Here is an 18004-nt window from a genome sequence, read left to right on the forward strand (position 1 = left end):
TTATATTACGAGGATACAATATAATATTACATAAAGGAAAAGTAATATTGTATGAGAAAAAGTCTGACATTGAGATACAAAATATTTTATCGTACTTTTTTTAGGTTTACGTAATACTACGACTTATGTTCACTTCTTTATTTAAAGATAAATAAGCACCAAGTTAAGAATCATAATACCTCAGTTACCTCATGCATCTTATAACGACACCACTGAATATTTTTGAAATGTGTCGAATAGTGTCATTTTACTATTTCTTTAGTTCAGCTTTTATTGTTTAGCTGTTTCCGGTTTTATTCTCGTTATATCTGTCCAGCTTGATTGGCCGTCTGATTGACAAGTTGGTGAACCGCTCCCTTTAACCGCTATCCACTGACGCCCCGCCTACTCCGCTGTGATTGGACAAGTGGAAATCGGTCGGGGACAAAAACTTAATTTAGTTTCGACAGCGAGTCAAATGACTTTGGAGGATCCAGAAGTGGAAACGTACAGGAGGTCACGTGCTTTATGACTGATGCCTAAATTTAAATGACAACGAGACGAGGACATCCCTCAGCAGCAAAGGAAAAGTCCAGTTTTTGGGGAAATAGTAGAAGTATCTGATAGGAGTTAAATAAGTAGTACATTTATTTCTCAAGTACGAGTCAAAGTTTTTGAGGTACTTTATTCTTACATTCCTCTTAAATTCAGAGGGAAATATTGTAGTTTTTAATATTGTAGCTTTTTACTCAACTACATTTGTTTGACAGCTTTGGTTGCTAGTTACTTAAAAAAAAACACATGATGAGCCGATATAATATCATTGTTATAGATCTAACTTTCCAACAATATTAAAATTACAATTCCCATTAGAATGAATGTAAAACAGGATTAAAACACGTGATGTCTGTATCTGTATTGGAGGTATGAATCTTGGTAGGAAGCAGCTTCCCAACAGACCTGGCTTCAGTAAACAGTGGTGGAGGAAGTACTCAGTTCATTTACTCAAGTACAAGTAGCAATACAACGGGATGAAATACTCCACTACAAGTAAAAAGAAAGTCCGTTGGTCAAGGTGGAGCTATTTGGATCTACTTCATGTACTTTTTGTAGTTTAATCTGTAACAGACCGCATTTTATACTGATAACATGTTTTGTGTAAAATCTAAATTTTGAAAAGTAACGGCGCAGTAAAGTGCAGTAAAAAGTGCAATATTACTCTCTGTAATGTAGTAGAGTAGCATACAATGAAATACTCCTGTACCTCAAGATTTATAGTTGTCTTATTTACAAATATATATTTAATAATTCGTCCCACAGATTTAATATATGAAAAAAGTGAAAGATTTGTCACGTAGATTTGATCTGACACCAAACACAATCTGACTGTTGATAGTGTGATTTTACTTTATTTATTATTATTTATTGACGCAGTAATTCTACATACCTCGTCAGTTGTACCTGGTAATACATCAATTTATATTATAATTGTGTTTGGTTATTACTTCAATACATTTAATTTGGGTTTTGAACAGACTCTTCTGAGTCACAGCGGTGGAGACTTGAGACCGTTTTAACTGCAACACCTGAACGTGTTTCAGAAGTTCATTCTCGTTGTACTTGTAGAAGTCTCACCTCTGACTTTCACCTTTCAAACCTTTAAGCCTCGAGATGTTTCGTGAATCTTTTTCCCCAGCTTTCATAAAACTAAATCTTCCTCAGAAACCACACAGTTATTTATAAATCAAAATGTTTTAATACGTAGAAAAACAACGAGAAAGACGACACACACACACACACACACACACACACACACACACACGCACTATCAGGATGTTCTATACACGATGGATCCTACAGAAAAAAGAGGACGTGATTTCTACCGTGACGACATTGAACGCCTCGCGCGCTCTGTACTTGTCGCCTCCGGTGAAGTGATCCGGGCCGGGGAGTTCCCCTGTTGCCGCTGTGCTCTGAGGAGACGGTCTGCGCATCACACGGTCTGTTGTCATGACACCAGGCTCTGAGTCTCTTTGTTTGAGCTCCTTCTCAAAGCAGCAGCGATCGTCAGTCCATGCCCCCGATGTCATGCTGCTTGTACGACTGAGAGACCAGACTCCCTGCAGAGGAACACAGACACCGTTTACAACAATATTCTCCTCAGATCAACTGAAAGTAATCAAATGAAAAATCTCAAATAAGCAGCCAGACACCGGTAGCTAATTAAAGCCCAGTAAAAAGCATTGGAAGAAGAGTGGAATCACTTCTATCGCCGTTAAGCTGCTATCCGTAAAACACGACACTTCCTGTAAACTGTTTCAAGCTGCTGGAAAGGCTTTTAATGTGAAAGATCTGCGCAGGAAGTGTTGTTTCGCTGAGCGAAGAGGAAGAGATTATATTAAAGGAATAGTTCAACTTTTTTGGGAACTAGACTTCTTCTCTTCTCTGAGATGTTCAGGTTGTGTGTTACAGCACGGAGCTGGAGTCAGGACGCGGTTAGCCTAGCTTAGCATCAATGACAAACAACGAAGTCTTGTCGTCACAGCGACGTTGCCAGGTTTGGTACCATCGTACAGGGACTGGCTTTGTATCTGGCAACATATAACGTGCAGCAGGAATGTGTCCGAAAAGTCAGAAATGACTTTTTGCACTTCCGGTTCCCTCGTCTTGTTTTGTCCTACAAAATAAAATACTTTATAATGGATTCTGAAGCTTTTAAGTGTCTTATTAATGAGACGACTGAGTCCTCCTTCACTGAAGTCATGTGACCGTGTTGTAGTTCGTTTAGCTTTTTACTTCTGTCGAGTGCATCGACCCTCATCATGAACGCCATTTTCTGCATTAAACTAAAATCCAATAAAAGAATCCCATTGTTTTTGTTTTTTACACCGAGACCTCCGGCACGACTCCAACAAAACCACAAACTGTGACAGATTCATATCAATCTTCTCGTCTCAAGTTTCCAAAATGTGGACCTATTCCTTTAAGAACAATTTGCGTTACATGCTCGTTTTGTTTGTGTTGCTGTCTTCAGATTTCTCAAGTGGCTTCACTGATAAAAATGAGCTTTAATGTTGTGACCGTAAGACGTACCGTCAGAGTAGTAAACGTCTCATCTGATACGACTACACGGCTGATCAACGAGTATTTGTTCATCTGAAGCCGAGACAGAACAGTGTTGTGTTGATATGCGGTGGTCTAATTATTAATAATAATGTAGTTCTGTTCATAATAACCAATTCATCTTTTATACTTGACATATGCTGTACAGACATACACTGCACATCTGCATGTAGCATGAGTTCAGACATCAATACCGGACAAATGCGCGCGCGCGCGCGCACACACACACACACACACACACACACACACACACACACACACACACACACACACGACAAGCCCGGGGAGCGAGGTGGGAGCGGGAGCAGGAGGGTCAAAGGCCAAGCAGGAAGTGGATGTAGACGAGCCGGCTAGCCCGCGGTGGGGAACATCATTTGCACCGTCAGCCACGTCACAACACCCGTCCGCCAACTACAGCCCAACTTCACCGAAGTTTTAAAACGACGAGGAACGAGTCGGAGCGCGGCTGAGGTGAGCAGGGGGTCATGAAGCCACAGTCTGAGGATCCTCATCAGACCGTCGGAGGATTACGTTTCTAGTTCTCTCATTTCAAATTGGATTTGTCTCGTTTGATGTTTGAGTCCTGCGTGTCTGACTGAGACAAAAAAAAGCTGAACCGTAAGCTGTAGTTTGAGCACGAAAAAGGAACTAGAAGAAACACCTGCAGCTGAAAGGCTGGCCCGCTTCGTATCGCTGTCATTACGTAACTTCCAAGGATGGAATTTAGGTCCGGCAGTGCGGGCGTCTTATCCGTCTCCGTATCTGAGCTGGTGTCTTTGTTTGAGTACACACAATGGCCTTCAGTACACAAACACACAGCCCACACACGCTGGACAAAATAATGGGTTCACACAAGGTAGATTTCAGACTGAAAAACAAATGGAAACGTCTACTGCAGGGCGTCTACTTCCAGGAAGAAGAAGAAGAAGAAGAAGAAGAAAAAAACGAAATAGTGGAAAACAGAGCATTTATCTTGTAGATTATACGATAGAAAACAAATGTATTCATCATTACTTTCCCTTCAACATGACGATGAAATCAAAACCAGTATTTAATAAGAACAAAAAACAATCTAAACTATGAGAATACAATATTTTAGCTCCATGCCACCGATCCCTGTCAGCACGTTGTGTATCTCATCGTTTCCTCGTTACACAACACGGGAACGTTCCTCCCGTAAAAACAAAAACAGTCAACAGGACAAGGTGTTGTTCCATGAAACACTGGTCTGATTGTGTGTTCTGGCCTCCAGACTGTGGCTTTACATCATGCAGGTCTGAGTCAGTGAGCTGTGTGGTTGGTTGGGGGGTGGGGGGGGGGTGGAAGCAGTACAGGGAGACAGGCTGGTGAGGTGTCAGTCAGACGGAGCAGAGCTCCCAGACCGAGCAGCAGCAGCAGCAGCAGCAGCAGCAGCAGCATGGGCGGTGGTGTTCTTACCTGAGGCCAGGCCCCCCTCCGCTCTGCCCTTCATCCCTCCTCCTCCTCCTCCTCCTCCTCCTCCTCCTCCTCCTCCTCCTGGGCCAGAGCTGCCCAGGGCCTCCGTGGGGAAGGAGGGCCGCTCGCCCCTGTAGGGTTTGGGCCTGAAGGCGAAGTCTTTGTCTTTACCTTTGGAGCCTTTGGGCCGGCCGGCTGTCTTCTTCTTGGACTTGCCGTCCCCCTTCACTCCCAGTAGAGGGTGCACCTCTGAGGGGGGGGGACAAAAAATACACACAAATCTGATTAGGGTTTGTTTCGGGATGTTGGATAAATTCTGTACAATACTATTGACAACACATCGCTGTTTGTTTTGTTGGGGGAGAACTTTCTCATTTTATTTTGGTAATTTAAAGGACTGCCTCGAAGGAACAAGAGAGAGAAGAATATTTCTGTGTAATAGGGAGAATATGTTTAAGAAGCTTATTTTCTGCAATAATCAAAAAGACATTAGCTTTTTTTGTGGAGGGAGCCAGTGTGATGCTAACTTCAGGAGGTGGACTACAAAGTGCACCTCCTGTGTGTGCGTTAGCTGTTGCGTTGCTCTCTCACCGTCACTGGGCACCCCCTGCAGTTCGATGGTGGTGGTGCGAGCCTTCTTCTTGGTCGGCCCTCCTTCAGACGAAGGCTGCCGCTGCTTCTTGTCGCCGCCGGTCAGCGCTTCCTCCGGGGCGGCGGTCTGGACCGAGGAGTCCGGCGGGGGGCCGAAGGGGTTCTCCTCTGGGTCCTCCACCTCGGGGGCGATGGGCAGGTACAGCAGCGCCTTGTAGTCCTCCAGCTCCTCGTCGCTGCGCGACACAAGAACCACAGACGAGAACACAATCAGCACCAGGTTTCAGCTATGACACTTGAGGACTAAAGGGTTTTGATGACTCGGGGTTTAGATCAGAGTGACGTGGATCAGATCTGGTGCGGTAATCTGGATCGTTTCTCACCTGCTGCAAAAAGCAACTATGGGGTCGACGGTGGTGACGTCCACCTCCTCATCCTCTGCAGCGTCGGCACCTGAAACACGACAACAAGTTAAAGAACCAATAGAACCAGTAAGACCGGTGATGTCACATTCTCCTGTTTTAGATGAACAGGAAACGCATCAACCAAAGTGTGACTTCAACAAAATGGATCTTGACCGGACGAAAACAAAACGTTTTCACAAAGATTGTATTCGTATTTTATTCGCTGTTCCGCCCACATCCACGGGTTCATTTAATGTTTCACGCTGTGAGCAACTCTTTAAATTCCTCTATGCATTGCATTCTGGGACATCGAAATACTCCTCATACTTGGGCCTTTGCCAAGAAGCTTAGCAGCCAATAAAGACTTGAAAGTATTCCGATTTCTTTCCTTTTTTTTTAACCAGTATTGTGGACCCTAATTAGTGAACCAGAAACAAACCCCGCGTGTGTCCTCTACCTGTCTGCTCGGGTTCACTCTTGTCTTCGTCCTCGATGTCGAACTCGGACTCCCGCTCCTCGTACTCCACGTTCTCGTCCAGCTCTTTGAAGTCCGGAGCGAAAGCGCTCCAGTTTTCCTGCAGACAAAACCGAATCAGCCGCCCGTCGATCGCACCGTCTTTAAACATGTCAGAGACAGAATCGTCCACCCGGGACAAAGTCCATCCGGCCTTTCTCGTCTACATACCACTTGGTTCTGAGCCCAGATGGACACCACTCCACTGGAGATGGAGGCGATAATCGGACGGACAGGATGCCACTGGAGAGAGGTCAAAGGTGAGATTTGGGTGAACGATCCGATCGTAAACAACACGGCGTCTCAACACAGCTGAAAATACGTCGCCGTGAAGCACTGCGTCATTGTTTGAAGTTCATTCTAAAACACGCTCCATCCTTACAGCCACATCCAGCAGCAGCTCTCCTCTGGTTCCGTGGAGGATCTTCACCAGGTTGCCGATGCTCTTCTCCCAGATGTAGAGGGCGTGCTGCCTGGCTGAACCAGCCACGATGTACTCGCCGTCGCCAGAGAAACAGCAGCGCTTCCACGGAGTCCTGAGCACAGGAAACACAGGAAAGAGGAGATCAGAGGAAAAAGGTGGACGCAACGCGAAAAGAATGTAACACAACAGCTTGACATCTTTTTCTCGGACCAGGTGGAACTCTCGACTTCGTAACATCGGTCCACAAACCAGTGGGTGACGTCATGGCGACTACGTCCACGTCTTACATACTGTGGTCAAAACTGCAAGAAAGCTCCGCAGTTCCACCGCTGCGGTTTCCTCACATCAGCCAACGTACCTGTTTACCAGGTCCTGTAGTTTCTGCATGGGCTCCGGCTCACCGTCTCGGCCACAGGTCAGTATCTCCCTGCCGTCGTACACCCTGATGATCCGGTCCGCTGTGTTTATGAGGAAGCAGCTGCGCAGAAAACACGACAGGTGAACAAGAAAAAGAGTGTGAGTGTGTGTGTGTGTGTGTGTGTGTGTGTGTGTGTGTGTGTGTGTGCTGTCACAAGCTGGAGCTTTAAAAGTGATCTGTGGATCATGTGCACAGACTGTAATATGGATCCGTGCTTCAATCAACACTGAATCAGTTAGACTGTGTCACGGAGCAAAGAGAACTCCATGTGGACTAGAGCCTAGTGGTGCCGCTTTATCTCGATCGAGCTGACAGTGAATGCTCAGAGCGCCCTCTGCTGGACCACAAGGCGCACTACCTCGAACCGTCCGCACCGCTCACAGACGGTACATCTATAATGTGAACAGGTCTCAATATTGACCACAGCCTGATGTTAAGTGTGTCGTGTGGTCCAGATGTTCAAACATAAAGGGTCTCGATACTCGGAGGACTTCCCGCTGTGCCGCTCACCTGCCCTTGCGTGCAAATTCAATTGATTTGATGGCGGTGGTGTTGCTGGTGCCAGTTGTCACTCTGAAGGAAGCCACCAGCTCCTGAGTGTTTGTGTTCAACACCAGAATCTGCAGACAAGAGGGAGACGTGTGTGAGTGAAGCGGAGAGATATTCACACGCGTTTTGGTCTTCATTTAACCTTTAAAGCAGATGCAGTATTGTCTCACCTTTCCTTTGGCGTTGCCGGTGTAGATGTACTCCCCCCGCCTGTCGAAGGCCGCCACCACGTTCAGGTCCGAGTCGTCGTCAACGGGCAGGACGACGTGTTTGGAGTCGGACAGAGTGAGCAGCACCGGGGCCGACTTCATGGGACACACCAGCACCTTGTCCCTGGATCACAAACATCACTTGTAAGTGTATTAACTTAACTAAATTAAACTGTCCAAATCACGCGACGTCGACCTCATCAGATAGGCGGGCATCAGATGGACAGACGGGCGCTCTCGGGTCACTCACATGTCTCTGGGGTGGCACTGCAGCTTCAGGATCGGTGACGGGAAGCGGAACCTCTGGTCACAGTCTCCCGTCAGGACGTCCCACTGAGAGACAATGTTGTCTGTGGAGGCGCTCACCAGCTTGTGACCGTCACGACTCCAGCTGCACACACACACACACAAATACACAGATATGTACACCATTCATCATTCAAATGTTGTGTGTGTGTGTGTGTGTGTGTGTGTGTGTGTGTGTGTGTCTCTCACCATAGAGAGCAGACCGGGTGGATGTGTGCGCTGATGATTTTGGCGATGCCCCGCGTGAGGAAGTCCCAGATGACGATGCGTCCGTCGTTGCAGCCCACGGCCAGCAGGGTGCCCCAGCGGTTGAAGGTGCAGGTGAGGGCCATACTGATGCAGTCCAGGGTGCCATCTGCCTCCTAAAAGACACACACACACACACACACACACACACACACACACACACACACACACACACACACACACACACACACACACACACACACACACACACACACACACAGGCAGAGAGTTCGCATCAGTCCAGAGGAGCTTCACACATGAACGTATAACTGGATTAAGAGCTGGTGGCTTACCTCTGGATAGTTCTGCCCGAATGACTCTATGAGAGAAACATCAAAGATGCAGCGATGAGAAACATTCAACGAGGCGAAGCAACATTCATACAGGATGTACAGTGTGGACTTAAGGGCCAGTTGACTCAGAAACACAACCCCCCCCCCCCCCCACTAGTTCAATCCTCATTAACATGGTGCTGATGTTCTGTGTGGTGCGGCAGAGTGCATGGAACAGCAGTAGAGTCAAGGATTCATTCACTTCTACAGAGGTAACGTTTACTCATCTGAGATTAAAGTCAAATGTTCATTTCAAAACACATCAGGAAATAAGATTTGAGTACGTTCAACACTTCAACTACAAACTTTAAACAATTAAGTGGAATATTCACCGGAAAGAAGCAGGAAATTATCCATGAGTAAAGTGAGAGAAATCCTGACGTTTAATCCAAAGTCTGAGCCAGTAATTCATAAGAAAGAACTGTGTGGACATTTACAAGGAAAAAAAAACAAAAAACATTTACTTTTTTTTTTTTTTTTTTTTTTTTACATGAAAGAATTCCCCGACAAATAGGGTGAAGCAGCACATTTACAAGATGACTTGAAGCGTGTCCTTCAGATAATCAGAGATGTCTTCTCCAAGTCTAACGATGCCTTTAGATTGGCCGGTTAATGAGAACACTTAGAGGAGTTAAACGATGGTAATTCTCTCTGTTGACTCCCTGTTCTTTCAATGTTGACAGATGAGAGACCGGTACCAGACATCGTACTAACAGTCTTATTTCGGTATAAAATCAATGCTCACATGTGTAACTAAGTACCTCCTTGGACTTGTCAAAACTAGACTAGTTAAAAAAGTATTATTCTACTTCTGACTCAGAAATAAGATTGATCTCACTGCTTTTCCTCCATCCAGATCATAACAAACCAGCTGTAGATAAAAACAAAAACATTTTAGACATGTCAAACCTGGACCAGACAAGACTGTTTAAAAAACAAGCATTAGGCTTAAAACTTCAATATTCTTATGGAAACAGAACACTTGTAATGTCCATGTTTTTCTTTAATCCATTTCGCGTTGTTACTTCTTCGATGTAATTCAGTTACTCGCTGTCATATGAAGCAGCTGTGTGTTGATTTTATCACATCAACCTAAAATAACGGCACGAGCTTGTTGTAATAAATAATAATATGATAAAAATAATAACACGACGTTAAGTAACGGTCTGTAGTGCCGTTATTAATTCAAATAACGCTGCAATGAGAGACAATGTGTGGAGGCTAACGTTAGCCGAGCAGCTAAGTCTGCTACTATTATTATTTTAACAGAAGTTTAAAAGTTACGTACACACTCATACACATACAATAGGAACATCTGCAACGTTTAACAGATATTAGCAGTGTGGATCTCCGAATAATTTCACTTTGATTTATTATATTTGACTCGTTGATGGTAGCATGCTAGGCTAACGTGCAATGCTAACCACAACAAGTACTCAGTGTTAGCATGTTAGCATGTCCTATGTGAGAAAAGTCAGGTTCGTTGAGAACAAAGACAAAGTAACTATAATTACCGAGCAGCTCTAGATTCATTGTTGGACGACTGAACACTCAACGACTTGATTTCACAGATTTCTCACTAGATTTCACTCGTATTTACTTCTGCTTCATGTACCGGGCAGACTGGCGCCGAGCCTCCAGTGAGGACCCCAAACAATGCGTCCTACAATATGCCTGAACAAAATAAAAACGACGTTAAGATATAACTTAGTACTAGAAAGTACATGTTCCTAAGTATTGTACGAGTGTACAGTTTGTAGGTACTTGTAGTTTATTTGAGTATTTCCATGGTATGCTAGTTTATCAGTGACTAGTCAACAAGCAAGTTTAGGTTATTGATACAAAATATAAATTAACAAATATATTAGGTGAGATAAAGGTAGGAATCAACGTTTTAAAAAAAAAAAATTGAAATAAAATACATACATTTAAATATATTTTATGTCTCTTGTATTTAGTATATCCGCATTCATTTTATCTTTGTCCATTTTTATTTAATAATGTATTTATATTATTTTGAATTTATTTTGTCATTTTTTAAGCTACCCAGCAGTATTCAAACTAGCTAAAATTAGCTCTAACTTACATCATTACAGTGATGAACACATTAATGCATCAATAATTATAATCCAATATTACATTTTCTGAAATGAGCCATTTCGTAAGTACTTTTACTTTGGGTATTTTATGTAAGTTGTGATGCTAATAGTGTTGTACTAAGATTTTAAATGCAGGACTTTTACATTTATATTTTTACTCTGTGGTGTTGCCACTTGAACTAAAGTAAAACGTTTAAAAACTTCTTCCACCACTGGCACCACCCACTGCTGTGTGGACCAGTACCTTTGAAAAGAGGGGGACTGACCTAAATAATGTATAAATACAGTTTCTCTCAAGTAAACTACTAATCTCCTATAACTACATTTGTTTAAGACTGAATTTAAGTCTATTTTATTATTCTATTTTATTGTATTATACTCTATTCTATACAGTTTTATTCTATTCATTCTATTTTATTCTATTCCATAGTGAATGTACGTTGCTGCCAACATCACTGCAACACTTGACCCTTGACTATTTCTACTATCTTTAACTTTATGGTCCCTGTCTATAAGTGACTCTATACAGGCCTGTATGTGTGTGTGTGTGTGTGTGTGTGTGTGTGTGTGGGTGTGTGCGTGTGTGTGTGTGTGTGTGTGTGGGTGTGTGTGTGTGTGTGTGTGTGTGTGTGTGGGTGTGTGCAGTACATGCCAATTTACACGTCTCCCTTACCATCTCCATCATATACCAGAAACATTAATGTCACATAGAGGCTGTACACACACACACACACACACACACACACACACACGCACACACGCACACACACACACACACACACACACACACACACACACACACACTAAAACAACCCCCGTGGCAGCTTCTGGTGCTGGATCCGGAGCTGGAACCGGAGCTGAATCCGGAGCTGAACCGGAGCTGGATCCGGAGCTGGATCCAGAGCTGCGAGACTTCCGGTTTTCACAATAATGGCCCAAAACAAATTCGCTTGAGGTAATGAAAACAGCCAGAGTGGCATATTTCACTGTGGAAGCAAAAAGCAACCATTGATCGAGGAATGCTAGAAAACAGTATATATACTTATTTCCTGGTTAGAAAGCAGATTTAACAAAAGAATACTGAAACAGTTCCGGTCCCCAACAGTTAAACCAACTTAAATCTCATAGAGTGTATCAATCGCTTCATCGTTTGTATTCTACAAAACAAGTCACTCTTATCTTGCCAAAACAAAGATATTTGTTGTTGTTTCTTGACCCCAGAACATGAATGAATCACAAAAAGCCTCTGAAAGTGTTTGCTTGTGATATCGGACAGAACAGTGGACTCATTGCACTCTGTTTCAAACCTGGTGGAGTGGGCTGATTCTAACGCCTTGTGTATTTATTCAAATTAAAATAAAGATTCAATTTGAAATGCAGATATTTTTTTTTATAATAACCAGGTAATGATTTCTGGAAAGAGGCATTAATGTTGAGATCTTCCAAATGTTTTATTTTGGTGCTTTGAGTACCACACTCAGAGTGACATATGTTAGGAGAGAAGGCAGACACGTTTACTGCTGATGTCTCCAAAATTAGTCAACTCTCACCAAAACAATCTCGATTCATAAATAGCAAATAGGGGGAAATATGCATTTTTAATTTGAGGGGTGAACTGTCCCTTTAAATTACATTTTTAATCTATGACTTTAATTGGTACAAAGTACTTTTTTTTACAGTGTAGAATTATTACTTTAACCTGAATACTACCATCCACGTCTAATACTCACTTTATCACCTTGAAGTAGTCCACCTCATCGCTGAGACGAGTTTTAATTTGAAGGGGCCGAACGGAAGTTCCGTGCGTTGTTGCGTGTGTACTTTGACTGTGTGTGTTTGTGTGTGTGTGTGTGTGTGTGTGTGTATATATGTGTGTGTGTCTATTGAAGGCGCCACGTCGGCAGAACCAGCAAAGAGAGCTGAAAAGAGAGCTGCGTAGCTCCGCCTGAACCTGACCGTGTGTGTGTGCGCGCGAGAGGAGAAGTTAGAGGAGCAGCGGGTTAATTTTCACTTTAATTCAGTTTTTAACGCGATAACACCGCGAAAAACCCACGAAGAAGAACGAAGAAGAAGAAGGAGGCATTAACAGTCAGAGCAGCAGGTTCCACTCGCAGAGAGAAGAGCAGTGTTTCAAGGCAGAGTTTAGCTTTAGGAAGCTGCAACAGAAGCTCAAGTTTCTCTGCCAGGTGTGTTCGAGGCAGAAGCACTGGGAACAATGGTGAAGGTAAGAACTTCCCATTATTAACGTTACAATATGTGCTTCATAAACTGTGTGTGTGTGTGTGTGTGTGTGTGTGTGTGTGTGTGTGTGTGTGTGTGTGGGGGGGGGTTGTTTTAACAGCATGGCTGTGTCAGTTGTTCAGCGTCAGGCTGACTCGAGTGGTGATGTGGAAGTTTGAATATGATTTTATTTGTCTGAGGTGGATCTCCTTCAGTGAAACGTGGCCTCCTCCTCCTCCTCCTCCTCCTCCTCCTCCTCTGAGAACCTTATATCTGTCCAGCAGCTCTTAAAACGAGGCGTCACTGTGACTCAAACTCTCATCCAGCAGATCCTCGTTTTAATTAAACTAAAACTAAACGTTTTCTGACATTAGGGCTGGTTTTCCATACTCGACCTTTTTTTTATCAGAGCTGGATCTAAACCTATGGGATCTATAGGCCCCTTTCTGCGGGTCACAAGAAGAACAAACATGGTGGTTTATATTAAAGGAGATAGTCTCCGTTTTTAAAACGTGTGACATGAACATTGATTTTGAAGCCTCTAACGTGTCATTTCCTAATCATAGCGTCACAGTTTAGCTGCGGTGTGTCGCCTGTAACGAGAGGGAGGCCTCATCTGAAGGGTCACGGGTGAGGAAGGGTTAAAGACCACAGCCAGAGGGGTCTGATGCTGTCTGCACAACAACTTATTATACTTTATCTCACTATATTCCATTGATCCAAACACGAAACATGAGCAAAAAAGGTGAAAATGTATGAACACAAATGTATGAACTAAGCACCCCTGGGTCATAAATGAAACGTTTAGTCGTCATATTTATGGTGTGATAAGTGTGTCAGATGTTTAAGTATGAGTCCAGCTGCGTGGACAGGTTTTCTTTATCTGTCCTGCAGTTGAAATGTACACAACATCAATTCAGTGTCGATGGATTCCTGTGAGACTCTGGTGACGAGAGCACAAACACCAGTGTGAGGTTTAGTCTGTAGTTTATGTTTAGGACTGGATTAAATACATACAGTGTTTATATTCAGACTGTACAAACGTTTAGTAGAGTGGCCTCCAGTAAGCCATCATCATGTGCTCTTACATGTTTTAGTACACGTTTAATGCTAATACTGTAGCTTCAGTGATGTCATCGTGCCAGAAATGTAGATGTCAAAACAAATACCAGTGAAATTCCATGATTCTTGTTACTCAATTCGATTCCACAAAGCTATAAATCTCTTCTATTTCAACACGCATTCCTTTTACAATATCACATTTGAACACATCCAAGTTAACATTCAAAAACAATTAAACTTGTTTTTGCCCAATGCTCATTTTTACTGAATAGAGCTTGAACGCAGCATAATGTACCTCAATGCAACCTCTGTACGTTAGCTTGTTAGCTCCTTTTTTTCTTTTAGCCAAGCAGGACTTTGCTGCTCACTGGCGGCTAACGGCTAACGGCTAACGTTCACTAGCTCTCCTCCTGCAGATTTCAATAAAGACTTTTTTCATTTTGGTTTTCTTGTGACGTCCCTACTACAGATTGTCAGCGTGATGCTACTAATGAGTTTAGCTACAAAAACACTGGATCCTACATTTCCCATAATGCAGCTGGACAACATCTTTCACTGGACCCTTCCTCTCGCTAAAAACACCCAACGTCTTCCAAACTCCACACCTCCGGTTTACCAGTTTACCACTTTTCTCTTGAGTTTAAACTGAGACTACCCTGATGACATCACTCTGACATCATCGGGGTTATTCAACAAACTTATTGTAGATCCCCTTTTTAGATGTCTAAATGAATTCTTAAATTTACAAAAGTGTGATTGAAATCAGGAAATATCTGATCAAAGAAGAAGTCAACAAGATTATGAAGATGAACATTTTCTGCAAAATTTAAAGTATTTGTCACATATGTAAGGGTTAAGGTTTGATACTCCAGCAGAAGTATTCAGAGTAGAGAAGTACTGTGAAAGTTGTCGTACTCAGAGTAAAGAGTCTGTGTGTTGTTTTTTTTCCCCCGTGTTTTGCAGAACGTGAACAACGTTATCGTGGAGCCTCAGCCTGGGACCAGCATGGCCCCGGACGAAGCCGAACCCGTCGACGGCGAGCCCACAGAGGGTAAGCGGCGAGCTCCCGAGGGGGCGTGGCTAAACGCTGAAACGCCAGCGAGGGAATATGGTGCAATCCGTGCTCGCGTGTTGCTGCTGCTATTTCAGAAAGTGTTGCTTTTGCCAGGGGAGTTAGTCTGTTTGTGTAACAGCTGCTATTTGTGTCGCTGAGACACTTTGCACCAGTTTAGTCTGCTGCTGCTCTGGGTAAACACCACTGATGTTAGCGTTGTTCTGTTGTCGGTGTCTTCTGATGACAGTTTAGCCTCCAGGTGAAATGGAGAGATCAAAACAGTAGAGGGCTTGTTAAGAAGGAGATGTTGTAGCGCCAATAAAAAAAAAAAAAAAATCATCCGTTCCAGACTGAAATATCTCAGCCAGTATTACATGGATTGTTGGGAAATGTGGTGCATTCATGGTTCCCAGAGGATGAGTAGTATTTAATGTCCATTACTTTTTGTTTATGTCCAAATAGCTGCAGAACTACAGACATTTCCCAGCAGCCTCTTCTGTACTTTGTGGTTTTTAGTGCTAATTAGTTAGCAAATGTTAGCACGCTAACACGCTAAACTAGGATGGTGAGCAGGGAAAACGGAGCATTACACCTGCTAAACGTTAGCGTTTTTGGTATTAGCATGTTAGCACAAAGCACTTAATCCGCGAGACAGCAGGGTCTCCTTCGGTGAGGAGCAGAGCTTCTCCTCTCTGGGAACCGACACCACGCTGCTGGAGACCTGGGCCTCCCCCCCCACTGGAGGGAAGGGAGGCCCAGGAGAACCTGAACCAGGACTGAGTGGGGCTCCTTGTCAGACCTCTGCTGCTGTAAAATGAGAGGTTTTCTTCAGGGAGTCTGGTGCTCAGAAACACTACTGCTTTTGTCCACAGGGACCGGCTAAATCAACACCAAATGAAGAGCTCCTTGTAGTCCAGGGACTCAACGGCATAGTTTTATTTTTAGGTTCATTATTTCCCTCCCCACCGTATCCCCTTGGAAAAACATGTTTCTCCATGAATAGTTGGTCGTAGAAAACTGGATATTGACGCTTCGCGTATGTTTGTGATTTTTGGTTCACAGATCCCGGTAAGGACCACGTGGCGGCGCCTCCCGGCGTGATGTGGCGGGTGACCGGCGGCCTCTTCAACGTCACCAAGGGAGTCGTGGGCGCGGCGGTGGGCGGGGTGGCCTGGGTGGGCGGCAAGAGCCTGGAGATCACCAAGTCGGCCGTGACCACGGTGCCCTCCATGGGGGTGGGGCTGGTGAAGGGCGGGGTGGCGGCCGTGGCCGGCGGCGTCTCCTCGGTGGGCTCGACGGTCGCCAGCAAAGTCTCGTTCACTTCCAAGAGGAAAGACAAGGCCGAGTGAGGAGGAGGATGAAGATGATGATGATGATGGACCAACAAGCAGAGGCTGCCAGCTGATCTCTGTCTGCCAATCAAACTCCACAGTGCCTTCTGATGCCTATTCCCGGTCTTGTCACCATTCAGAGATCCAGACTTTTAAATGCATATACACTACGCTCAGCAACCGAAAGATTCAGCAATGCTATGATATCATGAATGCCGAGTCGCCGAAACGCTTCACTAATGCGTGGTCATGTGACTTGGGGCAGGATTTCTGCGTCTGGAAGTCGAACATCCGGCTCCAGGCGGGGGGGTCATATGAACCGGGATGAATATTTCTCTCCGTTTACAGAGTGAGGCTCTCCTCCTTTTTTCTTCTCTTCAGTCTTTTTCCAAACCTACACATATTCAGTGACGCGTTTCAGAATTTAAAAGTGCCGTTTTTAACTCCAAGGTATCAAAGTACTTTTGAGATGTGTGTTGAGAATAAAATACAAATGTTTCAGCGTTTTTTTTTTTTTTTTTGGTTTTTTTTTGAACGGAGGGATCAGCAGCATTGTTCAGTCTACTGACCCACTTTAGACCTTCGGATGACCTTCCTTTCAGCCAGCAGCCTCAGATCTGCACGTCGGAACACTTCTGAGATGTCTGGAGACACAATCGCAAATACTGGGCTCAGGTCTTTTTCCACAGCTATGATGATGTTGTTGTTGTTGTTGTTGTTGTTGTTGTTGTTGTTATTATTATTATTGTTCAAATGTTTTGTTTTCGGTATGTGTGAAACGTCAAAATGCCGTGCTGGACCTTTTTTTTTTTTTTTTTTTTTTTATATATATATATATATATATATATATATATATATAAATGTTTACTTTTTGTTCTCTAAAGATTTAAAGAACCATTGAGCAGCATTTGGTTCATGGACGGTTGTTTTGAGAGGAGAAGTTCCCGGCGGTGTCTGACCTGCTCAGTGGAGGTTGAGCTGTACCTTTAATCAGAAGGCGGCCGCTGTGCAGGCGACGCTCGTGAACGTTTATATGCAATATCAGCATTTCAATGCAACTTTTGGACTGAATGGGAGCTGTTGCTGGTGGGACTAAACTATGTGAATTGTCTTGTTTGTGTTTGTGTTTTTGTTTCCCCCCCCAAATATATCAATAAAGTAGTTTTGAAGTTTAAAGACGTCCGTGTGAAGTTTTCTGGTAATCAAACAAAAGTTATGTGAAGTTGGAACAAATGCATGGAGTTGCAAATATGATTTTAGTGTCTTATTTTAAATCCAGCAGAGTTTACATCATCCAGGTATACGAGCTTCTTTGCTGGCGCTCTGAATGCAGTGTTTCTCACCAAAATGCAAACATGGGCATCCTTAAAGTCTAAAATACATTTTATTATGGGGAGTTAAATTCAGCATTGTCCACATCTGTTTACCGGCGTGTCGTCGTCTTCTTCTCTGCCTTTGAGATTTCTGTGCTTTGTAAGTTACTGTCACCAACTGTCGACCAGAAGAAGAAGAAGAAGAGAACAAATGGGCCAAGAAAGTTTAGTGTCGTCTGAGTGAACGATAGAAACATGACTTCTAAAGATATCACTCCATGGTGTACTACTACTACTACTACTACTACTGGTAAAACAGAAGAAATAATACCTCAAGGTTCCTTAAATAATGAATTATGCCATAATTGTTTTTCCTTTTTACAGAAGCAGCACAGT

At 43.7% G+C, this 18004-nt stretch overlaps 2 protein-coding genes across 5 annotated transcripts; one reads left to right on the forward strand and one right to left on the reverse strand.

Moving 5' to 3' along the window:
• Nucleotides 1-1705: 1705 nt before the first annotated feature.
• Nucleotides 1706-10172, reverse strand: rbbp5 (retinoblastoma binding protein 5). 4 transcript variants are annotated; one of them, XM_068722183.1, is made up of 15 exons: nucleotides 10044-10172; nucleotides 8862-8950; nucleotides 8491-8516; nucleotides 8141-8313; nucleotides 7896-8036; nucleotides 7607-7769; nucleotides 7398-7507; nucleotides 6828-6947; nucleotides 6428-6581; nucleotides 6217-6288; nucleotides 5989-6106; nucleotides 5511-5580; nucleotides 5128-5363; nucleotides 4708-4785; nucleotides 1706-2099 (listed from the first exon to the last, which is right to left on the reverse strand). In XM_068722183.1, exons 2-15 carry the CDS (start codon nucleotides 8884-8886, stop codon nucleotides 2047-2049), a joined length of 1539 nt encoding a protein of 512 aa, XP_068578284.1. In that variant the 5' UTR covers nucleotides 8887-8950; nucleotides 10044-10172; the 3' UTR covers nucleotides 1706-2046. The 4 variants fall into 4 exon arrangements, with proteins under 4 accessions (XP_068578284.1, XP_068578282.1, XP_068578285.1 ...); XM_068722181.1 differs by having other exon boundaries at nucleotides 4540-4785; XM_068722184.1 differs by lacking the exon at nucleotides 8862-8950.
• A 2344-nt stretch (nucleotides 10173-12516) lies between these two features.
• On the forward strand, nucleotides 12517-17471 carry zgc:153675 (uncharacterized protein LOC768179 homolog). The gene is made up of 3 exons (XM_068722280.1): nucleotides 12517-12852; nucleotides 14874-14961; nucleotides 16027-17471. The coding sequence occupies exons 1-3, from the start codon at nucleotides 12844-12846 to the stop codon at nucleotides 16311-16313; spliced, it is 384 nt and encodes a 127-aa protein (XP_068578381.1). The 5' UTR covers nucleotides 12517-12843; the 3' UTR covers nucleotides 16314-17471.
• Nucleotides 17472-18004: the final 533 nt, after the last annotated feature.

Source organism: Cebidichthys violaceus, unplaced genomic scaffold (assembly GCF_023349555.1).
Source record: "Cebidichthys violaceus isolate CVI_PGR_0920_01 unplaced genomic scaffold, fCebVio1.0.p SCAF_29, whole genome shotgun sequence".
Classification (NCBI taxonomy): Eukaryota; Metazoa; Chordata; class Actinopteri; order Perciformes; family Stichaeidae; genus Cebidichthys; species Cebidichthys violaceus.

Excerpts from the sequence above, each read along its gene's own strand:
- rbbp5 (XM_068722181.1), bottom strand. The coding sequence starts at position 8,886 with ATGGATAATTTCCTGCTTCTTTCCG. Across the intron at positions 7,508-7,606 it reads CCGGCAACGCCAAAGGAAAG|ATTCTGGTGTTGAACACAAA; the intron begins GTGAGACAATAC and ends TCTTGTCTGCAG. Across the intron at positions 4,786-5,127 it reads GCAGGGGGTGCCCAGTGACG|AGGTGCACCCTCTACTGGGA; the intron begins GTGAGAGAGCAA and ends CCCCCCCCTCAG.
- zgc:153675 (XM_068722280.1), top strand. Across the intron at positions 14,962-16,026 it reads CGACGGCGAGCCCACAGAGG|ATCCCGGTAAGGACCACGTG; the intron begins GTAAGCGGCGAG and ends TTTGGTTCACAG.